Source organism: Chroicocephalus ridibundus, chromosome 4 (genome assembly GCF_963924245.1).
Source record: "Chroicocephalus ridibundus chromosome 4, bChrRid1.1, whole genome shotgun sequence".
NCBI lineage: Eukaryota > Metazoa > Chordata > Aves > Charadriiformes > Laridae > Chroicocephalus > Chroicocephalus ridibundus.
Window position 1 is genome coordinate 91,832,932 of NC_086287.1, and position 26,444 is coordinate 91,859,375.

At 47.9% G+C, this 26,444-nt stretch overlaps 1 protein-coding gene across 2 annotated transcripts; it reads left to right on the forward strand.

The window, feature by feature from the left end:
- LOC134515606 (hepatocyte nuclear factor 4-beta-like) lies at positions 1-26,231 on the forward strand. 2 transcript variants are annotated; one of them, XM_063334748.1, is made up of 10 exons: positions 1-230; positions 6,788-6,959; positions 8,886-8,980; positions 17,430-17,536; positions 18,654-18,809; positions 19,360-19,447; positions 20,266-20,418; positions 22,204-22,440; positions 23,092-23,205; positions 24,207-26,231. In XM_063334748.1, exons 1-10 carry the CDS (start codon positions 116-118, stop codon positions 24,341-24,343), a joined length of 1,374 nt encoding a protein of 457 aa, XP_063190818.1. In that variant the 5' UTR covers positions 1-115; the 3' UTR covers positions 24,344-26,231. The 2 variants fall into 2 exon arrangements, with proteins under 2 accessions (XP_063190818.1, XP_063190819.1); XM_063334749.1 differs by having other exon boundaries at positions 24,418-26,231.
- Positions 26,232-26,444: the final 213 nt, after the last annotated feature.

Here is a 26,444-nt window from a genome sequence, read left to right on the forward strand (position 1 = left end):
TGGGTAATGATTTGTCATCGCAAGGGCTGGGGTGTCTCTCTCTGTGGAGGAAACCTTGGCCGTGATTGACAGCAGGGCTGTTTTTTGCCGCTTCCCTCCCTGTTGACAAGTAAGAATGAAGCTTTGTCAGTCCATCATGGACATGGATATGCCAGATTATGTCGACTCCTTGGACTCCTCTTATACCATGCTGGAATTCGACAACCTTCGGGTTCTCCCAAATAACCCTGGTGAGATTTCTCTTTGCTTCCTCTTGAATAACCTCCACTACCTTTGTTATAAAGCTGAACACCCAGGAAAGGCAGGTAGGAGGTGTGGGGCAAAGGGTGGAAGGGGGAATATTTAAGCAGCTGACCTGTCAACTTGTGTTGCAGTTGCCGTTATGTTTGGGCTGAAATGTGACCCCTTCACCTGCCAATCCTATTTTGAGTTATTCTTTTCCTTGACGGGCTGAGCGTCATGTCCTGGAGAGCCCGCAAGGTATTGTAAATGTTGGTGGACCTCTTGATGGCATGCTATAGGTTTGTCCCCCTGTATGACTTACGAGAGGAGTTATTACTAATATTTCTTCCTTAAAATGTGTGTTTCATCCCCATATATGGCTTAGGTCCATATTTAATCCCTGGGGAAAAAAAAAGTCATCTTAAATGGCATTTGGCTATTACTCAGCCAATACACCGTGTGCCCAACCGGGCACAATTTAACTTAAATTGAGAAGCAATATTCAAGTTGTTACTCGCCTTATATTTTTTTCTGTCTATGAAGAGCGTCTAAAAGCCTTTACAGCACACAAAGAACTTGGCTGTGAGGCGTGAATGTTTATACGCAAAGACTTCCGCTTTGTTCACAGAAATAAAGTGTATTACGTGATATTTAGGTTTTGAGTAGTCCAAAGTACTCTGACATAAGCGGACACTTTTCTGTTAAATTAACTGTTCACTGGGTGAAAAATGAAGGGCGTTTTAGTCATATAGCATGAAACCAATCGTGTAACCGAAAGAGATTCCGACTTTAGCAATGCCTTTGGAGAGTTTTGGCAGCATTTCATTTAATTTGTTAAGAAGCTTAGTGAAATTAAGATGGGATTTTCAGGGTCTCACGTTTGCTCATTAGCTGACTCATAAGAAAAAAATCAGAGTTTCAGTAGGGCTATTGTCTACAATACAAAATGATTGGACTTATTATTGTGGTGGGACATGGAGGGATGTCAGGAGACAAGAAAAGTTAAAAGGCCCAAAGAAATTTGAATTTAATTTGACTTCAAGAAAAGCTCCGTCTGTCCCCAAATAAAGGATTTTCAATACTTTTTTTTTTTTTTTTTTGCCAGCTCCAGATAGACTGGATCTTATTTCTTATTCTTGCAGAAAGGTTTCCATCTGCCATCCTACTCCAGAAATGTTATTTAACACAGATGTTTCTCTTTGTCACTTGCTGCTGAACAACAGGATATTTTTTTACTTTTTGGAGTGGTGCAAGTTTCCTCAAAATTCAATATAATTTTGCAAATTAACTCCAAAAGCTGTTTGGGGCTCTCTGTTGTTTCGTGCAGTGGAACTGACAGGTTGAGTTTTTTCTGAAGTTTATCTAGAATGAGTATTGTGTTATTTGTCTAGCCGTTAATGAGTAACTGGTTCTCTCAGGAACTAGCTGTTTTGAAATTAGCTTGTTTGTCTTGGGTAAGTGTCCTCTTCTATAGTTTGTAAAAATAACTTCAAAAAAGACCTGAAATGTCCATGCGTGGAAGTATATTGCTCATCAGCTGAGTTCGGTTCCTATAAGTAACCCAAAATAGCAGTTCACGCGGATACTCTGTGGTTTCTGAAAAATTTTCGGAGTTGTTAGAATCAAGAAATAATCTCATTTTAGGTAATTTTTCAAGTCATACTGCGCTGTTTTAAATCATATCTTTCCCACTGTGCGAGATTATTCTGTATGATTTCCCCTACTAAATGTAATGGCGCAGTTTTGCCCCCTATATAAATACAAACAGGAAGGGGTGCAATATTTATTTTACTGGACTCAGGATCGTTTCTTACATTCTGAACAGTTCTTAAAGTGAAAATTTGAATACTTTCAAATAAGGTCATGCTTTCTTAAAACCAACCGTTTCCTTCTTTGGAATATTATTTCATTAACCTTTTGAGTTGATTAATGGTGTGGAGCACTTCCGGTGCTAAGCTTTCTGCTCCCGGAAGCTGCTGTCATTTTGAGATTTGCCGAGATAACACGTTTTGGGTTTACCACCTTTAAGTAGCTCATAATTGTCAAGTATTTTGAGACGAGTTCAAGGTAAAGAGTAGAATCCATTATGGGAGTGGAGGAGGAGTATAAAAAATTGTTTTATATAGAAAGAATGGCAAAAGGAAATGAATAAAAATCAACGCTAATCCTGTCTTTCCTTTATAAAATACGCGTTGTAACTGCAGCAACTTTCCCATTCTGTACAAACTTGTTTCCTTTACCTTGGCTGGCACTGCAAGCCATGTTCTCACTTGGTTTTTATGTGCTGTTGATACCCATTTCCTCACACTCTTGTCAGAGTTGTCATTTTGCTTAAAATATGAAGCATTATTGAAATATTGCACTAATTCTTTCGTTGCGTGTCGGCAAACACTTTCTCTCACGGTGTCGCTCGGTTTCCCATCTCAGCACTCAAACTCCACGCCGATCCTTGGCGCTTGGGCACAACGTTGGCGAAACACCGTTCCCAGCCCCGCCGCAGTCTAACCCCATTCAGGTCTTAAAAAATCCATCAAAGATATTTTGAGAGGGCCTGACCATCCCCCAAGCTGCACGTGTGCTTGTGAGGAGCTCTGGCCTTTCTGGCTGACCTCTTCATCATTGTTACCATAGCATTTGGGAACACTAAATCAAAACCTCCCCCTCTGTTTGCTAAAAGCTGATGTAGAAAGTGATTGACCTGCACACGGCCAGGGCTTCAGTGCTAGCCCCCCTTCAGCCCTGCATTTGTATGCACAGGTTTCGCAACGCTGGAGTTGGCCACCAAGTTCGACTGCATGTGTATGCCCTGAAACCTTTATGATCTCTTTACATTCTAGCCCAGCACATGTAATTTGGGGATTCATTAGTTGCAAATTATGTGCACCAGAGCCATGAGCCAAGACTGGCTTGGATTTCTGGGTAGATAAGTGCAAAAGCCATTCTGGAAGGTATTGCAAGGTTATTCTCTTACACAACGTGCATCTAGGAGAGATGTAGCCAGTAACGTAACCGAAAGGAAAAGCAGCAAAGAGGTCTGCAGTGATCAGGTTTTGCGCAGAGCTCCAGCTCTGAATGGAAGCCAGGTACCACTCCCCAGCAGCATCCTCCCTGAGACCATCCTTACCGTCATTTCTTATCACTGTAAAACTTGGCATCTTCATTTCAGCCCTGGTTAAGTAGTGACTTACATACAGAGACAGCAGGTAGCAAAAATTTGGTTGCGAGCTTGGTTGACCCTAAAGCTGGTGAAGCCACTGGAGTACTTTCATCAGCCGTAGGTAGGCTGTAGTTCCCAATCCACACGCTGCTTACGTATAACTTGCAAAAGATGTTTGAAACTTCAGATTTTTCTGCCAGTGAATGTCTAGGACAGTCCCAGTGAGGAATCTGGCCACAACCACAGGCCTTCAGCTCATCCTGGAAGCCACACAAGGTGAAGATGAGTTATGGTTTCTTCTCGGAGAACGTCATTGGTTGCATCTCTCCAGGAGAAATTTCAGAGGCTCTGTGGCATGGCTTAGGAACTGTTCTGTTATACCACGGTGATGAGAGGCTGGTACACGTCTCTCAGCATCTCTCTCCGGGCTGGTGAGGACAGCCGTGAGCTTGCTTCAGTTGTTGTGAGCCAGCTGGACTCTGACCAGACCCATCCTAGCAGCCCTCGAGCCCAACTCGGCGCGGTGCTGAGCTCCAGGTGGCAGCCCCTCTAGAAAGGCACAACGTGTTAAATGAAGCTCCGAGCAGGTTGTCGCCTTGCGTCAGGCAGGGCCGAAGCAAACAGTCTACAGTTTTCAGCTGATTTGACAGGCAGGCGACCGCGCTGGCAGGGATCCTGGCTTTCCGCTGCCTTTCCTAGCAGCGATCAGTTCAGGGAAAACCCAGACATTTCCCAAATCCGGGTAGGTTTGAAAGCCCCATCGAAACAGTCTTCTGATGCCTTTGCTCTTCCCTGAGCTGACTCTCATTTGGAACTCATCGTTAGTTGGTGGTAGGATTTTGTAATTAAAATTAATCGTAATTAACATGTGCGGACTGGCTTAGGGCTTTCCTTTTCTTTATTTTTTTTTCAAAATTTCTGTTCACCTCCAACCAAGCTGAAAAGGACACGTGGCTACCTAACAGGGACTGAACGTTCAGCTATGTATCTGCTCTGACGTAGAGCCACCATACTCAGCTGTAGCCCATGGGCTTGTCTGTGTTTCCATGGGCACAAGCGAGGACAAAATTTGGTTTGCTAATTTTTCTGGGGCCTCACATGCTCGGTGCTGACAGTCCTTCCTCCAGTAATACTTGGTTTAAGACCAGATTATTAATTCCTTCCTTATACCGTCAAGCAGCTCCTCATCTATCCTACTCACATGAGGTGGGGGGGGGAAAAGTCCTCTCTGGTGAGTAAAAGCTTTTCAGCATCAGGGAACATTTTGCAATCTGGACCCAGGACGAATGGTCCATTTGAGACCCAAACTGTATGACCTTGGCTTGATTCCTCTGAAGTCAGTGGAGAAAGCACGAGTGGAGCGAAGAGAAAATTGGCCTTTTTATCTTTTATTTTTGTTGTGCAATTGTTTTTTTTTTAACGGAATCCAGCATGCTCCTCGCATTTGTTTATAGTCATATGCTCCTTCAAAAAAATAAATGGAGCAACAGATGCACGAATGTTTAGCAGTACGATTACCCTTGAAGGAATATTCTAGTACAGCTCCTTTAATACTGAGTTATCAAGCAAAATAAAATGAAGAATCAATGTAAAAAAACCCCTAAAAAATCAATGGAAATTACCATTAAGCACCTCTGACGCAGACAATGCTCCCAAAGGACCCAAGTGCAACTTACTGAAAAATGTCAGAGCTGGGAGCATCTTACACGGATTTTGCGAACAGGTAAATCTCAGTTCCTGTCATGACCTAGGAGTGATTTTGATGCTGTCGTTCATTCTTGTCTTGCTGCTCCCGTCGTGCTACAACCTACTTGCTTATTCATCCATACGTTAGAAGGTGAAATATAGATCAAAAGGGGTTTTTGAGGGGGTGAAAGAGGTCTGACCTTTGCATTTGTGAAGTCTTAGCTAGAAACGTCTTAGTCTTAGCCTTAACTGAAAGACTTTGCAGTTTTTGAAAAACTAAAGCTTTACTGGCTATTTCTTTTTTGGCTTTTGATTACAATTTTCATTGCATAGCAAATATTTTCACTATAAATTTTTGATGTGTATTTCTATACAAAAATAGCCTTCTCTCTCTCTTCTCTGTGTATATACATGTTGTGTGTGGATTACCCAAAGCTATTTTTATGCATTATGCATTAGAAAACTTTCTCTAGACAGTCCAGATCAGACGGCAATCCTCCCCGTTGAGTACTTTTCTCTAAGATTGGCCATTGCTCAACGTTAACAGCAGCTGAGCTTTTCTCATCACCGCCCGGCTCTTCTGCGAGGCAGGACGCGTCTTCTCCCAGAGACTTTGCTGAGGTCACTGTAGCACGAGATCGGCTCCCCTGGAGCGAAGAACGTATCTCCCAGAGGTGCGATAAATTCATAAAACCGGCCTGCAGCAAGTGCCCAGGTCAGGACAGACTCCACAAACATTCCTGCTCTCGGCGAGATGTAAACACTGTCATTTGCGTCTCCTCAAGTGTCTCCTTTTTTTTTTTTTTTTTTCCCTTTTTTTTTTTTTTGCCTTCCCCAAGCTCTGCCTCAAATTAGGAGGATTAAGAGGGCAGCGAGTCTGGTGGTTAAGGCCAAGGGAGAAGTTTAAAGGGGAGTTTTCAGCAGTGTATACACAGGCCAGGCAGGGGCAGAGCTATTTCTGCCCCAAATGAGTGGGTACAAGTGGAGGACATGACAGAGGGCATTCATATGACCTAATTTTAGGTCCCTAATTTAGAAGGTCGATCTTCCTGCACTCCTCTATTGCTTTCCAGTGGAAAGCAATGAGCCTCTTCAGAGGGCAGTTCAGAGCAGGAACCAGACTTAGGAGAACTAAAGTGACCCCTGTGGGGGCTGCTGTCTCTGTCTTCCAGCTCCAGAGAACCTCTCAAGAGCAGCCTTTTATCTCCAATGCCTCTGTCATGCGCGTGAAGCAGTCCATCCTTCCTGCCTCTGCTGGCTCTTCTCTGCTTTCTGTTTCTTCAAGTTGATGATGTTCTTTCCACTGACTTTCCACCAGCTTTGAACCATGTTCTCCAGGTGTCTAACTGAGGAGGTGGCTCCCCATCCCTCAAAAGCATATATCTCACATCCAGGTAAGGTTTCTCTGCATCTGTCGAGAAAAGTAGTGGTAATTGTTAAACCCTCACGAGCGTGTTGGCTTACGCAGCTTTTGAAGTCTCGCTGTTCACAGAAGCAAAGCAAAACACCAAATCAGAAACAGAGCGAGTGAGTGACTTTCAGTTGAGTTTGAGAAGACCATGTCCATCAATCCGGAGGCTTTATTAGCAGCACGTACTGCGTGTGCACACACGTGTGTGGGGCTCGGTCAGTGCGTGCCGTGCTTAAAAAAACCAACTTGCTGCCAGCTGATTCTGGTTTCCAGCACAGAGGGGTCTAATGGTCCCTGTTCTCTGCCCGCAGAGGCCATCACAGCCGAATCAGCAAACACCAACCTGCTCACCAACGGCATCAGCTCCCTCTGCTCCATCTGCGGGGACCGGGCGACCGGCAAACACTATGGGGCATCCAGCTGCGACGGCTGCAAGGGCTTCTTCAGGAGGAGTGTCCGCAAGAACCATGTCTATTCCTGCAGGTACTGGCCATTTCTGCAATAAATAAATACAAATTATTGACGCTGTAAATAATTTGGGGTGGGGAACAGGTTGTACGCTGGGGGCCCTATCCCAAACGCCGAATCACCATACCATGAATGCTAGGAGTAATACTGCAGGGTTTTTTTTTTATGGCCGGAGGACAGGAAGTCAAGGATTAAACGAAGTCCTATCTCATCTTGGACCCTGACACCTTTTGTGGCACTGAGCAATCCATTTGGCAAGTTCATTGTCACTGCGTTCCCCACAGCGTAAACCAAGGGAGACTTACAGACCTGAGGTTTGACTGGTGTGTATAATACGTAAGAACAGATTCTGGGTGTGGAGTGACACCATGGCCTTGTCACAGCCCAGCAAGGGAAAGCCGAGGCGGCAAAGGACCAAAGCTCCAGAGATTTCATGTCAAACGCAGCCCTTCTTGATTTTTCCTGGTAAAAAGCCACAAGCGTCCAAGAACTTGTCACCTCCAAAGCCTCCACCTCCCCCACAGCTTCTCCGTTTTTGCTTTGAAATACATTAAACTATGTACGCTGACATGTCACTGATGATTTTACAATCATTCTGAGAACTTAGCATGGACCAGCGATGATTCACGTCCCCTTTGGCACACAGGTATACATTTGAGAGATTTTTATTTTTTTTTTACCGGGGGAGGCTATAAATTAAACAGCAGCTCTCTTGGTTGACCTTAGAAAAATGGTGTTTATTTTAGCACAGGAGGAAGGGAGAAAAAAAACCCAAATGCACTCAAGCCCTTCATGTCTAATTAAAACCTGGAAGTTTTCTTTCTGTTCCAGAGCTCTTCCTCCTTTAGGGGCGTTCCGAATTTTTGTAACACGAGTCACCCTGTTTGTTCCAAATGATCCTGGGGTCCTTATCACTCCGGGACACACCAGCCATGAAAGAGACCTGGGGTGACAGCAGTGTCCACCCACATGGTGCCCATCCCAGGAACCGTGGGATCTCTGAAGGAGGGGGCAACAGCTACTACCGGTTTCTTTGACATTTTGGCTCTCAGTCTCCTGGGACCAGAGTTGTTGCCCCTCCCCGGGAATCCATGAATCTCTGTGATATTTGGCAGCTCGGGGAAGATCCACAGCATTGAAGCCAAGCAAATGGCAAATGCTCGCTCGTCTGCAAATCCTTATTTGGTGAGCCGCGCTGTATTTAGCCCAGCTCGGAGCTCTCTTGTTTATCGCAGACGTGAATTCCTTGGAAAGTCTTCGGCCCTTTGTGCCTTTGGCTTTTCACCAGTCTGGGAAACTGCCTCAGCTTTTACAACCTAATGATGGTCCCAGAGCAACCCACGTCGTCTCCTCTCTACGTGGCAGATTCCTCTTCTTTCGTTTCACCCACCATGGCAAGAGCTGCCAAGTCTACGTGGGCCACCCCTTGAACAGCACATAGATTCCTAAATCCCCCGTTGAAATGAATAGGAATTGGGAGGCCACGTGCCTCAAAACTAGGCTGCAGACACAAAAGGGCTTGTGGTCCATAGTGTAATTACTCTACACAAAGCAGGGTAGTGTTAACGAGCGGGATCAAACAAGCTCCAGCGCCCAACACCCAATAACTGTTTGAAAGTGGGAGATGGAGCTCCTACACTGCCAGGCACCGGCACAACTTGAGTCACAGTCACTCTTTCACAGCCAAAACCATCACAGTCCTGGCTGGGTGGGTGGTCTGAAATCGCTGCGCTCTCAGCTGGCGGGAACGGCGGTGGGGAAGATGAGGAACTGGGCCAAGCCGATGTTGATTCAATCCATTTCTTGCAAACCTTTGGCGCTTCTCTGGGTTCAGGCAACGTGGAGCTCAGTGAGGTCTGGGGCTGTATTTGGGGCTGCTCGGGGTGAGCGGGGTACAGATGCTGGGCTGGCTGCTCCATGTTTTATTTCCCATCTCCCCAGGTTCAGCAGACAGTGTGTGATAGACAAAGACAAGAGGAACCAGTGCAGGTATTGCAGGCTGAAGAAGTGCTTCAGAGCTGGCATGAAGAAAGAAGGTAGGTGCAAACAGGCATTTCGAAACTGCCTGCTGCCACCTCTAGCTCTACTCCCACCGCAGGGCATGGTGGAGAGCAGCAGCAGCAGCGCTGGCCAGGGGAGACGATGCTCATGTATCGCAGTGAGAGATTTCTTGTTGTCGAAGCTGAAAGCGCCGTCTCCTGTCTTATCAGATAGGAATTTCAGTTAGAGCCTTGTGACAGTGTTCACCCAGCCTTGGGAGGCTGGTCTCTGGGATGCTTTTGTACTGGAAAAGGGATGGGCTTCCCTCAGGGTTTAGTTGGTCTCTAAGCGCTTCGCGACAGCAATTCCTTTGCTACCTACCTGCTAGTGCGGCTCCTAACCCCAGCTGTGACGATCTCAGCGAGGACCTGTCATCCTTAATCTCATAAATGCCAACAGCTGACTACTGCAGGGTAGCGTTTGGCAGTTGGCTTGGCTGATGCTCCTGTAGCTTGATGCGGCCCTTAGGGCAAGGTACAGCCTGAACACGGTGCCTTACGGCGTGAGAGCTGCTCCTCCGTGGCACAGGGCACACAAGCCAGGAGGCAGCCAGCTCATGTGTCCCCCCAGCTGGGACCCGAGTCAAGAGTCAAACCCTTTGGTAGTGCTGTCGTCCTGGTGGCTGTATTAGCCACTATCAGCACTAGCGCTGAGGGGCCAATCCAAAGTTGGCTGATGCCTTTTGTTGTACGTCACACTGGCTGTATGGTGGGGCACTGTAGAGCATTTGGGTACCAGTGACCATCGGGAAGCGCCCTTCCAATGCACCAAAGGAAATACTAAGTGTTACAGTGCCTAATGCTAAGCAAGAGAAAAACCACTTCTGTTAAACGATGGCTTTCCTCCCGACAGCCAGCTTCCCTGGGGAAGTTTGGGAGCTATCATAGTAGGTTCCCCAGAGAGGTGGTGGAGGCCCCATCCCTGCAGACATTCAAGGCCAGGCTGGATGAGGCTCTGAGCAATCTGATCTAGTTAAACATGTCCCTGCTGACTGCAGGGGGGTTGGACTAGATGATCTTTAAAGGTCATCCTCCTTCCAACCCAACACATTCCATGATTCTATGATTTCTGATCTCTGATCGGTCAGTGATGGCATAGTGGGAGAGCATGGACGATGCTATTTTACTCAGTCCAAGCTTTCTGGACGGGGACTGTGGTTGTACACCGAGTGCTTGGCAAAATGGGGGCCCAACCCCCAACAGATGGTACACCCCCCCTGCTGTGCAGGTGGTTGGGTGGTGGTTTCAGCACTCTTGACCCTGCATTTGTGCTGTTTTCCAACCCACGAACAGCTAATGGGTCAGGGAACTAGAAAGGAATTTGAGAGTCTCTTTCCATGCCAGCAAGTTAAACACCCCTTACCCAACGGGTGAAATCACGGTCCCACTGAAACCAAGGGGAAATTTGTCACTGATTTCTGGTAATTGGTAAGATTTCACTGGTGATGAAAAAATCTTTCCAACCTCCCGACCAAGAACAAGGGTGTCTTGCAATTTGGCATAGGTCACGGACGGAGCAAAAATGCCTGCTGGTTTAATTTAGGAGAAATGGAGTAAATACAGCAGATGGAAAAAAAAAATAGCCCTCAAAACCATAGAGACCAAACCGAAGCATATCTCATCAGTTCTAGGTGGGGGTGGAGACAATTGCCAATGCAGCAATCTCCACAGCTCGGAAAGGCTGAAATCTGGTTATCAGCTCCATTCGTTGAGCTGAAGCATGATTTTTACAGGGTTTATGGTAAAAGATATAAAACCTTGGCTCATGCCTTCATTATTGATTGCAGCTTGATGGAAGATGACTCATTTCGAGTTCCACATAGTCACATTCTTTGAAACCATTTTATGAGTGCACAGTCAGGTTCTGTGGGCTCACAAACCGCTCACGTGTTTGGTAAGGAAGATTTTTAAAGCACCTTGAGCAACTGCTTTGCAGAAATTAGTTTAGCTGTATCCAAAGCTTGTGTGCAGGACGGCGAAAGAAATTTTCTTGCACAATTGTGTGCACAAAAAGAACACAACTATTTGCTTTAGGGTGGTTCTAGATTAATATTAAACAGTGTTGCGAAGCGTTAGGGGGAAAAAAGAGAAGCCATGTCTTGGGGTAGAGCGGTAGGAGGATGATACAAGGGTTTGTGCATTGGTTTTTTGGTGGCATGCACCGATCCACGTTGGGAGGCCACAGCTCCACAGCTCAGCGTGTCCCGTTGTCCCAGCACTGGCACGCAAGAGTTCGTCACTCTCTTCCTCTGGCACACCACTTTTCAGCCAGCCCGTGTAACAGCAATCAGACTTTCCAGGGTGGGGTAACAGCATTGTTTGTTCACCGCAGAGGGGAAGAAGCTGGAGACGATCTTTTTCCCAGCCTGTCTGTGACAATACACCTGGGGTGGGGTTGGCAGGGATGTGTCACCCTCGCCCGCTCCCCACCGACCCACTGCTTGACGAGGGTGTGTGCAGTATCGGAAAACTCAGTGTTCCCCACCAAAACTAACTGATAAACTGGAATTTTGGATACGGAGTGATTTTTTTTATTTTATTTTTTTTTTTTCCCCAATCTTCCTGGGCTGTAAGACATGATGTGACACACTTGGATCTTTCTTTTTCTCTCTCTTTTTTTTTTTCTTTTTTTTTCCCCCCCATTTTGGTAACAATTCTAGTGGATAATTTCTATTGTATTGTCCATATTATCCAATAGGTATTGGGTGGGTGGGTGGGTAGGTAGGTAGATCGATAGATAGATAGGAACTATGTTATCTCGCCTGGTGGAAGGGATATTTCTGCCTAAAGAAAAAGCCATAGGATGCAAATACCCGAGCTAGCTTTAAGCTGGCTGTCTATAGGGGCAGCAGCGTAGGTGCAGGGCTGAGGGGCACAGCACGAGCTATAGGTTCTACAGGGCTTTGGGACAGCTGGGCAGAGGTTGAGAAAAGCATCAGGAGGGTCCTTCAGATTGTCTTATTTGTGCACCCTCGACTGGAGCCTGCTTTCGGAAAGGACCAGGACTGTCCCACACATGAGCCCGCTGCCGCCAGGCTCGTGCATTGAGATGGGATCCAGGTTCCATCGGCGCCAGCGAGAGCAAGAGAAGGGCCAAAACTTGAGTCTTGTGGAAAGGCCAGTCCCCAGATTTCCTAGAAATTAGCTCATTCAGAAACACTCCTATCCCAATTACATTTTTGGTATCAATAATTCACTTTAATAACTACAAGTAAACAGTTATTAAAGTTGGGACAAAGGGAGAGAAAAAAGGCTCGTCTGAACACAAACCCTTTCTTGTCTCCTGAAACGCCACTACGATCAGGATTTAAGATTTTTACAGGAGATTCACTCCTTTATTCTTGCATTGTGGTTAAGGCTGGGACTGTACCACAGGGTGGTCTGAGTGTTTTGGGGATTTTCTGGCTATCGTCTCTGATTTTCACTCTTTGCAGAGGAGCAGGTTCGATTTCTATTGTTTTGCACAATGCTACCGGGCAGGTTTTTGGTCACTACGGCATCAGTGGATGAAGAATGCACTAGATACTAAAACAACCCAAAGAAAACAGCAGGATACTATTTTTAGCATCCTACTGAGATCATGTTTAACCTTGGATAAATTAGCAGGGTGTGATTTTCAAGGCAGCCGGGTCATCTACTCATATGGAGTTGGGCGTCCGAAAACCTGGAAGCCTTTTGAAATGCCAACACTGCACTGTTGGGATTCGGTTTGCTGGCAAAAAAAAAAGAAAAAAAAAAAAAGAGGGGTTAATATTTAACCTCTCATCTCCTTTAAAGTAATTTGCGAATGTACATGAACTCCTTTATTTTTACGCAGATGTAAAAAGAATTATTGTTGTCACTTACAGCCACAACACAGTGGGAGGATTTGAGGTTATTTTTTATTTATTTTTGTTAAATTGGACAGGTTTATAGGACAGTTTTGTTGGCGTTTCACAGGACCTCTGTCTTGCTCCATACCTTTTGTTTGCACACCTCTTCTGCCAGCTTTTTCTGGGGCTGCAGTTTATTGCAAAGGTGGGTGGAAAAGTTACAGGATCTTCCTTGCTGTGAGACAGTCATAAATCAGGCCTAAAGCCCATGGAAGGATTAAATCTGCAAGTACCGTGGGGATTTATTTGCAAATAAAATATACTGCTCCTACAAAATCAGAAGTATCTTGGGGGAAAAAAATTATTCGTGCATAGAAGTTAACCAGGCAGCAGAAGGGGTAAATCCATCGGTGGAGACAGAAACACGGTGAGCACTGGGGCACTCGCGCCTCCCTCCCCCTGCTCTCTCTTTATGCCATTTATTCATATGTTTCCAGCCCCATCGGCATTAAATAGGGATGGTTTTAGCGGAATACTAACGGAAACGGCAACTCCTGTGTAGGCAGGGCTTTAACCTCGGCAGTTACTGTGGAAAGTTACTGGTTTGCTGCTCGCCCCTTCCAACCAGTGCCTGTGCCCATATTTACTGGACTCCCCGGAGGGTCCCCGTCACATGCCCCGCGCCTATGTGGCAAGGCAGCAAGGACAAAATGTTTGGGAAACGGGGGTTTGTTGCAATCTCACAAACACGCCGCTGTTTGCTCAAGGGCCGCCGCACGTGCTCCGCAGCCTGCCCGGCCGCCCGCAGCCCTGGGGAGCTCCTGGCAAAAAAGGGCGACAAAACCCCTCCGACGTCTCCTCTGCGTCAGACGGAGAAGGCGTTTGTCCTCCCGTCCGCTTCCCACAGTCAGGACATGCCGTAGCGGAGGGCAATTCCCTGGGGGGAGACACGGGCACCGTCATGCCCTCTCTTCGCTTTCCCCGAGGAAAAGCCCGGCTCGGGGCCACGCTGTCCCTGACCGGCAGCATCGTAGGGACTCGCTCCCACTGCCGTCCCCTCGCGTGGGGCTGCAGTGACCCTTCCCGGTATTTCCTGGCTTTGGGAACTGGAGTGCCGCTGTGCAGAGGACAGGATTAGAGAAAAAACAAAACGGGCGAGCAAAGCTTTTGCCAGGCGTATACTGGAAATAGTAGTCCCTGGGAGACAGTGGGATCCAGCACTGGGATTTTAGACTTTCCTGCGATTGCGCTGAGTTTTATTGGCTGCAAAGCCAAGATCACGTCCGGCCCCGAGCACCCTCAGGGGCCAGCACCCCCCCACCCCCGAGCACTCCCGATGCCTCACCACAAGTGACCTATCCCTTCCCTTTTACAAGCACAATAAATATAGCAATATAATTACCACACAGCAAGAGATTAATTTTGTGGCAGGTGAAACATTAACTCCCTTTTGTGTCTAATTCCATCGCATCTCGGGTACTTTCAGCGATAACACCCAAATCACCTTGAGAAAGTCAGTCTGTACCATCCACTTACACTTGGAGACTGAGCTTATCAGAGCGTGAGGGAAGCACTGAAATATGTGCCATAAAAGGACCCGGGAGAAAAAAACAGGCTGAAGCCTCTTAAAGGAGTCCGTCATCAGGGACTAGGACTAGGTCTGCCGAGGTTTGTGGGATTTAACGTAAAATAAGATGTGTAACCCAGTTGGAAAGGCAAAATTTGTCCCTTTTCTTGTAAGTGAGCAAAAAAGAGCCCCGTCACCCCCGGAGATCTACATGGGGGAGCATCTGACATGGGAGGAGGTGTAGAGGGTTGGGTGGGGACTTTCCAAGGACGTCGGCGATGACATGGAGTCGGGCGGGCTTGTCTCTACTCAGTGCGGGACGTTGCTGCTCGTCTTTCTGCTGTGAAGGGTTAATCTGTTCTGAAGATTAATCACAGATTATGGCTCCTATAACCACCTTCACCTTCAGCCTGGTGGGGGTCCCCAGCTGAACAGCCTTTTCCATCCCCCCCCGCCATGCACAGGGTGATGTATGCTGCTGTCTAAGGGTGAGCAGAGCCTCCCAAGGACTGTAGTTGTTTTTTTCTCTAAATTGCTGTCTAATTGCCTCTGCGTAGCATCCATAGCCTGAAAAGCCACAGCCAAGGCCTACCGAGATGCTGAGGGCACTGGAACACCTCTCTTATGAAGAAAGGCTGAGGGATTTGGGTCTTTTTAGTCTGGAAAAAAGATGGCTGAGGGGGGACCTTATCAACACTTATAAATACTGAAAGGGTGGGTGTCAGGAGGATGGGGCCAGGCTCTTCTCAGTGGTGCCCGGGGACAAGGCAAGGGGTAACGGGCACAAACTTGACCATAGGAAGTTCCAGCTAAACATGAGGAGGAACTTCTTTCCTTTGAGGGTGGCAGAGCCCTGGCACAGGCTGCCCAGAGAGGTGGTGGAGTCTCCGTCTCTGGAGACATCCAAAACCTGCCTGTGCAACCTGCTCTGGGTGACCCTAATCTAGACCCTGGACTAGATCATCTCCAGAGGTCCCTTCCAACCCCTACCATTCTGTGATTCTGTAATACCTGTGTGTTTTGCATCTTTTACGAATGGACGGACCCATCCAGCCCGTTGCAGCCATTCAGGCAAGGTGGGCTCCGAGGGGCAGAATCCCTTTGGTGGATGGACCCCAGCGTCTGCCCCCCCAGCACACCCGGCTCAGCAGCGAGCGGGTCCCGACTGACAGCAAGGCTGAGCCCCAACGCCTGGAAGATAAATACTACGCTGCTGCCGATAAGGGCGGATATTGATTTTTTGTCGCTGTTGCTTGTTTTCTGCCCTTTCACTTTGTTGGCCTCTCATCAGAGGCCGGTTAAGAAACCAGAGCAATGGTCGGACCTGGGCTGGCAAAAGAACCCCAAAATCTTCCCACCCTGGGTGCGAAACGGTGCCCGCGTCTCCTCCTTTGCAGGAATTCGGAGAAACGGGCCCCGTGCAAAGAGCGGTGTTTCCCCTAAAGCAAGGCCCAGCAGCGAGGTAAAGTCTCAAAAGAGCGACGGCAAAATGATTTTGCTGACTCTGCAAAAAAATAAAGAAAGGAAAAAAAAAAAGTCTTTGCTGGAAAAATCTTCTCCAGTGGCCGCTTTTGAGACAAAACCGCACTGTTTCACATCCAAGGGGTTAATGCAGAGAGTGAGTCGTGCTTTGACAGCTTTGCCTGAGTCATGGGCCTTAAATAAAACCAAACGGAGCATGGAATTGCTGCACGAAGGAGGAGGGATGTGCTGCATTATCACCACATGCTAAATCTTCCCGCTCCCTCTGCTTTAAGGACCTGACAGCGGCCTTTCCGAGCTGTTCGTAGCCAAGATGTACGAGGTGTCGGGAAAACGCCGAGTCTGCGTTCAGGCTCCTTCCTCCAGCCCCATGTGGGCTTCTTTGCCGCTGGACGGAGGCAATAGAGCTCGGGGGAGAAACTAACACTGAAAACAAGGTTGGACTAGGTCGGAATTCTGCTTTTTTTTTTCTCTGCTGCTGCTTTACTTGACGGCTGCAGTGGAGGCGAGTCGGTTCTTGGAGCCTGTGTTGCGAAAATAAGCTGCTGAAGTGCAAGAAATCCCTTATGTTCACCGCGCAGGGTTGATGGAGCGTGGGGTTAGCTGTGGCTTGTGCTTCAGGGAAAAGGATGGTTTAAAGGGTGGATCGGGCCTCAGAAATTCGGTGTTTTTCTTCTGATTCTCCATGGCGCGCCATACCTTTCCATTTGCAAAAAGCCCAGGGCTGATCTTCACTCCGGTGTGGTCACCAGAGCGTGCCCAAGGTGCCTTGTGTCGCTGTTGTTAAACAGGACGCTCTGAAATGGTTTGCGGCAGCGATTTGCACGGGGTGCCAGCAGAGCTGGTGACAAACCCCGGCTTGGTTTGTTCCCTTCGCTGGGTGCCGGCATTGCCATCGGGGTTACAGGCGCATTGAAAGCAGCAGTGTGATGGGCAAGGCTGAGGGAGTGGTTTTAAGGTGGGATCGGCAAATTTAAGCTTGCTTTCTTTGGAGCTTCCTTAATGAGGTGACTCTTCCTCCTCCCCGTGAGCGGTGGAGATGTCCCCCGGTACCACCACGTGCCGTGCCTCAGGGGCAGGGGACACTCCAAGGCTGCTCCGAGGTGGGATCAGGGGATGGTTTTTGCAGTGGTGCCGTAAGAAGAGATGTGACCCCAAGAGCGTCCTGCTGCACTGGAGCTCAGGCAGGGAGTCCTCAGCGCAGACATGGCAAACAGGGTATCGCAGGCCAGGATCCAGCAGCATGGTTGCATTACGCAAGTGAAAAAAGTCGACATCAAAAGCCCAAACTCCCCCCTGAGCTGCATCAAACCCAGTGGGACCAGCTAACATCCCACAGATGCGGCTCTGGCTGCCAAATGGCCCTATCACCCTCCATTACTCCTGTGCTTGGTCGTCCCCATCTCTGGTGGCCTTTTCCTCTCCCCAGGGACCTGTTTAATCTTATTCCAGCATCCAACAAGGGTGGAGGGTCCTGCAGGCACTAAAGCCCCATCCGCTCCTGTTCGGGGAGCGCAGGTAACAGCAGCCGTGGGTTGTGTGGGAAGTTTCTGGCTAACACAACCACCGCTCGCTCTCATTTCAGCCGTGCAGAATGAGCGCGACAGGATCAGCATCCGCAGGAGCAGCTACGAGGACAACGGCTCTCTCTCCATCAACGTGCTCACTCAGGCTGAGGCCATGGCGCAGCAGGTATGAAACACAGGGATAACCCTCCAAACGAGGACGTGGCCTTCAGCTATTCCACACGGGGTTATGAACTCACTAAACCAACCGGGGCTGGATCTTCTTCTGCCCTTGGATGGCTCTTGCACAAAGCCACGGGGAAGCAAACGCATTAGAGATATCCGAAAGCAGACGGTAAAACTCCTCTGTGCGTTATATCAAGACAACGTGTCCTGCAAGGGGCAGATGCCGCTTTTGGCGTGTGAGATGCAAGGCTGAAATTCCAGGGGCTGAGGGATGTAGCAGACTCCGGGTCCCCTCTGCCCCTAGCCTAAATTGTTGCCGCACCCCTAAAAACTCATTGCATTTCATGCAGACGTTTATCCCTCCTTGCTGCACGCTCTGTCCTGCTCAGAACATAATGTTCCCGTCATGGTCAATTATGTCTTTTCTTGTAACTTCTTTACCGGGCAACAATTTTAGGGGAGAAAAAGAAAGCTAATAAAATCGCTGGGCTTCAACTAACGCTGATTGCTTTCTTATTTCATGTTCCACGATGAATTTCACCCTGCGCGTCCTTTAAATTCTTATGCAAATATCCTTTCTCCACTGAAACGTACGGTCCAGATGTTGCGTATTGCATGCAGCAATGCGTCCATTTCTTTTTCAAAAATTATTATGTTTTAACCCTCTCCCCTCAAGCAGCTCTTTAGAGGTGGAAATGGGTGGTTTCGTGTCCCAGACAGCTACCTGGGGGAGAAAGGCTGGATGCATTTCATGCATTAGGCTGGCTTAAGGGACTGATGGGAAGCTGAGACCCGGTGCTGCTGGCTACTGCTAGGAAGGGGAATATTAATCAGATTTCGTCCTGAGCCAGCCTGGAGAGTGGGAAAGGAGGCGGAGGAGGGAGGGGTGTCTGTTGGGACCGAGCACCACCTCGTGGAGGCTTCGCCATGGGCTGTACGTGGGACACCGTTCCCCGCTGAGCCAATGAGTGCTCAACCACAAGAGCCGGCATCTTCTCAGTGACCTGGGGAGGTTAATGTCTGTGAAGGCACGCCATGCCATCAACGAATCGTTGCTATCAAGGGTGATAAAACAGCACAGAACCGGTCCCAGCGCAGACGGGTTGTTCCTCTTTCAGTATTCATCGCTGAGTCCGGTGCACAGCGCGGACATCGCAATGAAGAAGGTTGCAACCATCAACGATGTGTGCGAATCCATGAAACAGCAGCTTCTGGTGCTGGTTGAATGGGCAAAATACATTCCGGCGTTTTGTGAGCTCCCGCTTGACGACCAGGTAAAATACAAATGCCTCTTCCCTGCAAACCCACCGCCTTCCGTAGGCATTCCCAGCCGTATCTTTCAACAGGAGAATCTGACAGTAACATATAGATCACCTTGTGCAGAGCCATAAACTAGCATGATAGGAAGAATAATAAAGGACAAGGGGACAATCAAAATTAGTCCAGCAGCCAGAATCCCCAGAAATATAATAAGAGTTGATCACGTCGGTATGCGCAAGGATCCAGCCAAAACAGACTGCTTTTCCCTTTGTGGACACCCAATAGTTGAATATAAAAGCCATTTATTTCCTAAGAACTCAAATTACCCAAGCCCCTCTTTGCTCCTTCAGTTGAAAACAACTTTTTATTTAACTTGCCATGAGCGTAGCGCTTCTGAAAAGTAAAGATATACTAATAATTTCTAGCTCTTCATAGCACTTTATCTGTAGATCTGACATATCGAAACAAACATCAAATTTGGCTTAATCGCAACAGCAGCAGCTCACCGTTCCGTTCTCTGCTTTTCAAATGTAATATCGTTTCTTTTTTCTCTGCCGTCTCCAGGTTGCCTTGCTCAGAGCCCACGCGGGGGAACACCTGCTCCTCGGGGTAGCCAAGCGGTCCATACCGTACACCGATTTTCTTTTATTAGGTAAAGTGGTGAAATACACTCCTGCTTTCATTAATTCGCGCACCCGAGTTATTGCCAAGTATCCTGCCTGCCTGAGACCCTCTCTGCACAGCTGGCTTTAGACTGAGTGCTCGAGAAGGTCTCTGGAGGTGCTTAAAAAGGAGCAAGCAAATTCACTGGGACTATTACAACCCTTCCCTTGCTGCTTTGAAATTGTGGGTGAGAAACCCCCCCCCCCCCGATATTTAAATGGAACCTCGAACTGCATTGCCTTGTGTTTGTAACAGAAATCGCCAGGACACAGGCAATGAGGTATTTGGGTATCAGCGCTTAAAAACTTAGCAGAAAGGTCTATTAAAATTTATAGTGGAAATAGGTATTTCCTTTTCATGCATCTCTCTGGCACCAAAAACACAGGTGGGGTTATTCTTGGAAAAAATGAGAATGCTGACCTTGAAAGCCACACAGTAAAGAAAAGAGGGAGGAAGAACTTTGTTTAAAAAAAAAAAAAAAAAAAAATCACACCAAAAATAAAGATGCAACACCGCTTGCAAACAGGTGCTGGGCATAGCAGGGGGTAAAGCAGAGCAGAACGTGGCGCAGGCTTTGCGTACGGTGGGGGTGCACCGACACATGCAAACGAGATAACGAAGGACCAAAGAGTGAGGTCCACGGCTTGCTTCTCAATCGTGAACCTGAGTATGAAGCTGCACACTGGAATTCTCCCCCGCGTGGGCACTGGGACTGTCTGGCACCGTGCCGCGGGGTAAGTCCTGGGTGAGATCGTGTCCACAGAGCTAGAGCAGAAATCTGATGGTGAATTTCTCTTGTCTCCCCAGGGAATGACTTCATCATCCCAATGCACTGCCCGGAACTGGAAATCGCTCGTGTGGCCACCAGAATCTTGGATGAGTTGGTGAAGCCCTTGCGGGACATCCAGATCGATGACAATGAGTACGCTTGCCTTAAAGCCATCATCTTCTTTGACCCAGGTAAGGTTCCTTCCTGATTGCCAAGCACAGGGCTTGGAAAGGGGTTGAGGACTCTCCGGTCGGCAGGAAAACCCCTTGGCAGCAGCTCTACGTTTCCCCCTGCCTCTGCTGTAAGGAGCGATACTTAGCAGCACATCAAGGACGCGTTGAGGTGACCCGTTCCTGAACACTTTACTGTTTAGCAAGAATTAACTCCAGCCAGATGGATGTGTAAGACTCCGCAGGCCCTAGAGGAGTTTTGCTGCTTCTGTAGCTCGGCTTCAGGAAAGCCCATGGGTCTGAAATGGAGGGGATGACTGTTAAGGACATATACGCCTTGAGTGAATTATGCATAAGCGAAGTGAGTCTATGAGCAGCAGCGTGGAGCATCCGTTGGGGTTCAGAAAGCAGCATTAAAAACCACAGAGAGCTGGACCGTTCAGAAAACCCAGAAATACCGAGGATGTCTCTTAATGGATCTTGCTGGCAGCCAGCACCGACCGAGGGCAGGGCTGATCGGCACAGGCTGGAGAGGAGAGCAGGGAAACAAACACAGGGAGGGAAACGAAAGCTTGTTTTGAACCTTTGCTGTATTCTCATTCCACAAACACAGGGGTTTCTGTCTCAGCCCAGGTTCCCCCCGGACGCTCCTGTTTCTACATGTCTGCAGCACCCCCACAACCCCCCCTCGGTACAACACTCCAGCGCCTTTAGCGTGTTCTGCCCTGTAGCTTGGAGAAGAGATGGGGGAACAATCCCAAGTCCAGAGCAATGCCCTTTTGCCTTTGGCATCTATTAGCAGGGAGAAATTAGAGCACCTCCCATTAGTTATTGTTTTGCTGCGTCCACTGATTTGGAATCAAGACACAGGAGTTCTACGAACGTCACGAACTTCGGCTCGCCAAAGAGCCTGCTGCAAATCTGCATAAGGATCGAGTTATTAAATTGGGTTTGACAAATTACCTTCTCAGCTGCTCAGTGTCTCACTGAGGCTTCAGATCATTGCGACAGTGAGGGGCTGTGATTTCATCTAAAATGAAAAAGTGTGAAGCTCTACAGAAGTGAAATTCATTCATGCTAACAAGTAGGCATGTCCATGGAGTTACACGCTAACATACAATAATTTGTTGACTACTTTGTCTAATCTCTTGGCATGATGGTCTCTAAAATGTGGTGCTTGTGGATTCTTTGTAGACAGTGAGGGAAATGCTCCAGTGAGCCAGAAATCTCAGTTTTGGGAGGAAAGGCAGGAGTGGAAATCCGTAAATCCCGGCACTTCATCCTACCCAGAGAGCACATTTACTTGATGATTAAGCGAAACCAGTGGTCCATGAAAAACAGATCAACCACAGGTCAAAGACAGGAAATCAAGACAAGAATCTGATGCTGCACCAGGCGTATTTGCAAGAGGCAGGCACTAATCCTGCAGGGATTTAGTGGCAGTCGTTGGGACTCAGGGTTTTCAGGTGGAAATTCCAGGTCATTTCCTTGGAAAGACATATACAGTTGAACTTCTAAATGCTCCCTCTTCACTCATGGCAGTCACCAGACATACCCATCTGAAGTAAGCTCTTATTGTTTTACTGTTTCCCCTCAAATTCCCTATACTGTTTCCTTATTCCATGAGAGATATGAAATAGTGGCAGCCCGATGCTAGTCCATCAGATAAATTTGGAGACTCCGAGGGGTAATTGTCAGAGGATCATTGGCATCTCATCCGTTGCCCTCTGCACAGCCTGACTGACAGGCTAACGCTTTCTGGTTACACAGATCAGCAATTAACCTCATTTTTTTCCCCCCTCCCAGACTGCAAAGGCCTGAGCGAGCCTGGGAAGGTGAAGAACATGCGCTTCCAGGTCCAGGTCAACCTGGAGGACTACATCAACGATCGCCAGTACGACTCGCGAGGCCGATTCAGCGACATCCTCCTCCTGCTGCCCCCGCTGCAGAGCATCACCTGGCAGATGATAGAGCAAGTCCAGTTCGTGAAGCTCTTCGGTGTGGCCAGGATCGACAGCTTGCTGCAGGAGATGCTGCTGGGAGGTACGAACCCTGCTTGGAAAGGACAGCAAAGTTATTTAATTTCAAAGCCGTTATGGGGCTTCACGTCTGGGTTCGAGTCCTTCTCTGAAGGATGTAGGGTAGAGAGAACTTGGTCTTGGGAGGAGGGAGGTGAAGGCTCAGGTTGAATTGCAGCTTGAGCATGGGTTCTTCTCACTCCAGTCCAACCCCAAGACATTTCTTTCCAGCCTATCTCTGAAAATCTGACCCAGGGACAGTTTTATAGAAATGAGCACACTCTGTGGTGCTTCACACCAGCGGGGCACTCGAATTTTAGGCAACCTACCAAACTGATGCAGTTTCCGGGAAGACAACACGTTTTTTTGTTAGCAATATGCAGAAGTTATAACTACGTGGGAAACGTGGATACGAGCAGTAACTGGGACACGCATGGAGACAGATGAGCCGTGCGGTTGGATATTAGCTGAAACCTCAGCCACCCCGGGAGGTTGCCCCTAGACAGTGGGAAGGCTGAGAGCAAAGAGGACAGGAAGGAAGCAAAGACGGAGCCAGGACATTAACCCCCACCCACAGAGGTCTCCCACATGCTCTGAAAAGAAGAGACTTGGCCCGGAATATCTGGCTTCTCGGTAACTATGCAAAGAATGATGTCTTTTCCCACTTCCACCGCAGGAACCACCGTTGATCTCCAGTACCAGTCGGGACCTCCCAACCTCAACCTGGAACAGCTGCCGGGACCCGTCCTCCCAAGCAACATGGGCTCTGTGATTCACGCCGCTCCAAACCGTACGTGTCCATTTTTACCCTATTAGTGTCAGCATAATGAAGGGACTGAATTGGAGAAGCCGTCAAGAAAAAGATCTTTAGGTTTATTTATGCGTTTACAGCCCCCCCTTGCTGAATTCTTTACTATGAAGTCTGGAAACATGCTTCCAAAAGAGAAGCTGAGATTTTTTTCACGTAACAGCATGATCCAGAGGGATTTTAGAGATACTAGATCACAAGATTAAAAAAGAAAAAAAGAAATCTAGATTGGCGACAGTGTGTTTCTACGAGCGTAGGCAGCGCTGGGAAATACCACAAAGCAGCACACACCGTCATTAGTGGCAAGAGTTTCCCTACGTAAAGCGTCCTGGTTGCTGTCAACCAGAACACGATATGACCTGAGTACAAGACCTTCTTCAACCGCTCTGGGCACTGCTGCTAGGCAATGGCTATTTGTCGAGGTATTTATCCACTGTAGTAGTAAACCATGCTATTAAAAAAAAGAAGTAAAAGATGAGTTGCAATTTAACAACCGCTGCCATGTAATCGCAATGTCTTGCACACAGAGTCTCCTCCTGCCAGTTACGGTCTTCTGCCTCTTGTATATTTTTGCTGTTTCTCAGCCATATAAATGTTGGCATCACGTATTTTTAGCCTGCTTTATTTATTTTTTTTAAGCCCCCTTGCGGTAAGGGAGGCGAGAGAGCTGCTGTGTTCTGTAAATGAGGTGCAGTGGCCAGCAGGTTGAGCTCTCCTCTGACGAGGGATTAAAAACCAGTTGGGGGCATTTCCCAAGTGTAAACCACTGAGAGGAGTTGGTCCGTGCCTATCAATCCACCCTGCGCCTCACCACAAGCCGGGAAGGAAGAATGTGCCTGACCATGCCTGAATTTGGGATGGATCCCCCTGCCCCGTCCCCCCCTCCCAGGCTCCTGCTCCTTGGTTTGCTGCTTTTATTTGGGCACTGCTCTGTTGAAGAGCATCCGGGTCCACGTTAATTCTGTTTCTTTTCTCTCCTACAGCATCTCCTGAAACATCCCTTCCATCTCCTTCTACAAGCACAGGCAGTGAAGACTATAAACTAGGCTCTAGCGCAGGACCCAACGCCGTAGCGCAGCTCTTGCCTCAGACAGTGATACCCAAGCAGGAGATTTTATAGGGAGAGGTGGAAGGAGAAGCTGGGAGCAATGTGGAAACCGTGCTGAAAGTGAAATGGGCCCTTTCTCTTTGCAGAGGCAAAGCACGGCAACCCCCCGCCCGTAGCCGGATCTGTCGGTCACACTTTTTCTCAGCCGTGAGTCGAGCACCAGGTACCGGAGTGCAGCAGGAGCCTCGCCACGGGTCTTCCACTTCACAAGCGATGGGGGTTAATGCTCTTCTCAGTAGGACCAAGACTGTAAGCTCTTTGGAGCAGGCCTTCCGATTGCATTCGTTACCACCTAGCCCGGTGTGATCACGACCCTTTTAAAGCCTTCGGCCGCTATCTTCATGAAACCCCATGCCTTACGCCGCTCCTGGTAACCGTTAATGGGTACAGCGTGTCTTGAATTGGCAGTATGAAAAGGTCTATTCCCATTAAAAATTTAATTACACTCCCATTTCTCCCGCTGCATGTTAAGCGTTAGGAAGAGTATCTTAATAACCCTTAGCAGCCCAGTGCTTTCTCATCCCACAAAGACGTGTCTCGTTCCACATCGACCAGCTAACATTTAATGCCGGTCAGTGATTATTTGTGATCAGGAATGCCAGCGTTCGGTTATTTTCCATAATTTCCAGTATATCTAGAGTCCAGTTGTGAGTCGTTTGGTGCGTCCTCTACTTTGTGTGCACATCTAACGCAGCTCCAAGACGGCAGCAAGGATCTCTGCATCAGACCATTAAACCCACAGCTGGCAGGAAGCTCGAGAAGCTGTTGACTTCCCAAAGCACGGCTTTGTATCTTCTGCAAACCGTTATTGCAAACATATTTGGAAGAAGCAACAGTCATAACTAAAACGCCAAAAAAGACCCCTTTTCCCAGCACACAGATATGATGTTGCTGTAGTTTTAGATATCTTTGCAACGTCCATGACTTAGTTGTCAAAGTTCTAAATTAACAGAAAAAAGGGAGAAGCAGGTCTCCTGTGAGGCATGGATTTTAAAGAATATTTGTATTTAAAAACACGAGGTGCTTCTGCACTTCATTGTAAAACTTGATGAGCAGTAGGTGACCAACTACTAACCACGTTCCAACTATTTAAAATGACCCCACCGGATGACTATACAACCTCAAACTTCCCTAAAGCGCGGTCGCTGTGGTACGGTGTTTATTTGGCATAAATCGAGCCTCAGTAGAAAGCAGACTGATGGACTTCTACGAAACTCACGCTCATCTGCCCAGAAGTCCAATGACTTCCGTCAGACACCTCTGGAAGGGTTCTGGGCGGCCGTGCTGAACAGCAGGACACCACGGAGGGTTCTTTGTTCTGCCACATCGCGCACATCTCTCAACCCACGCGCGTCCCCAGTTGGTGGCAGAAATGAGGTGACGGTGCCCAGCTGTGACTTTGTGAGGCTTATTTCACTACTTTGAGGTCCTCGGATGGAGGACACGATGGAAATGCAATCTTATGGACTGAAGGAGAAGCTGGGAAGAGCATCTGACCCTTCATCGCAAGGGGAACACGCTGTACTCAGGCCACCTTTCGTTCATCGGGGAGACACTTGAGAGTCGCCATCCTACAGCACAAGAGCCGTCTGACAGCCGCCGAAGGCTGGGCTGAATTTCACCTAGGATCACAGAGTTTTATTTTTCGACTGTCTATGATGAATTTGATCCGACATTCTACGCTGATAACTTTGATTTGAAACAGCTCTATCTGGAAACAGCTGTGGCAGGAAATCGTTCCTGCTGCCTGACAGATGCAACTGCACTTACCTAACATTGCTTCCAGTTCCTCCATCGTGCAGATTACATTACTTTTCTAGAAATTAAATGCACATTTATACTCATTAATGGTACGAAAATAAATCTATGGGGGAAATAAATCTCATATTCTCATATTTCATACGGCCGGTTCGCCTTTTTCCTTTAATTCAAAACAAAAAGTTTTCAGTTTTCTCCGCTGATTTCCCCAGTGCAAATACCTTAAGGATTTTCCCCTCAGGGATTTATTTTTCATAAAAAAAGAATCATCCACAGCTGCAAGGCCCAGCTTTCACTCGAGACTGATGTAATTAACAATCTAAGATATTATCTGGTAGAAGAAAATAAAATTGTC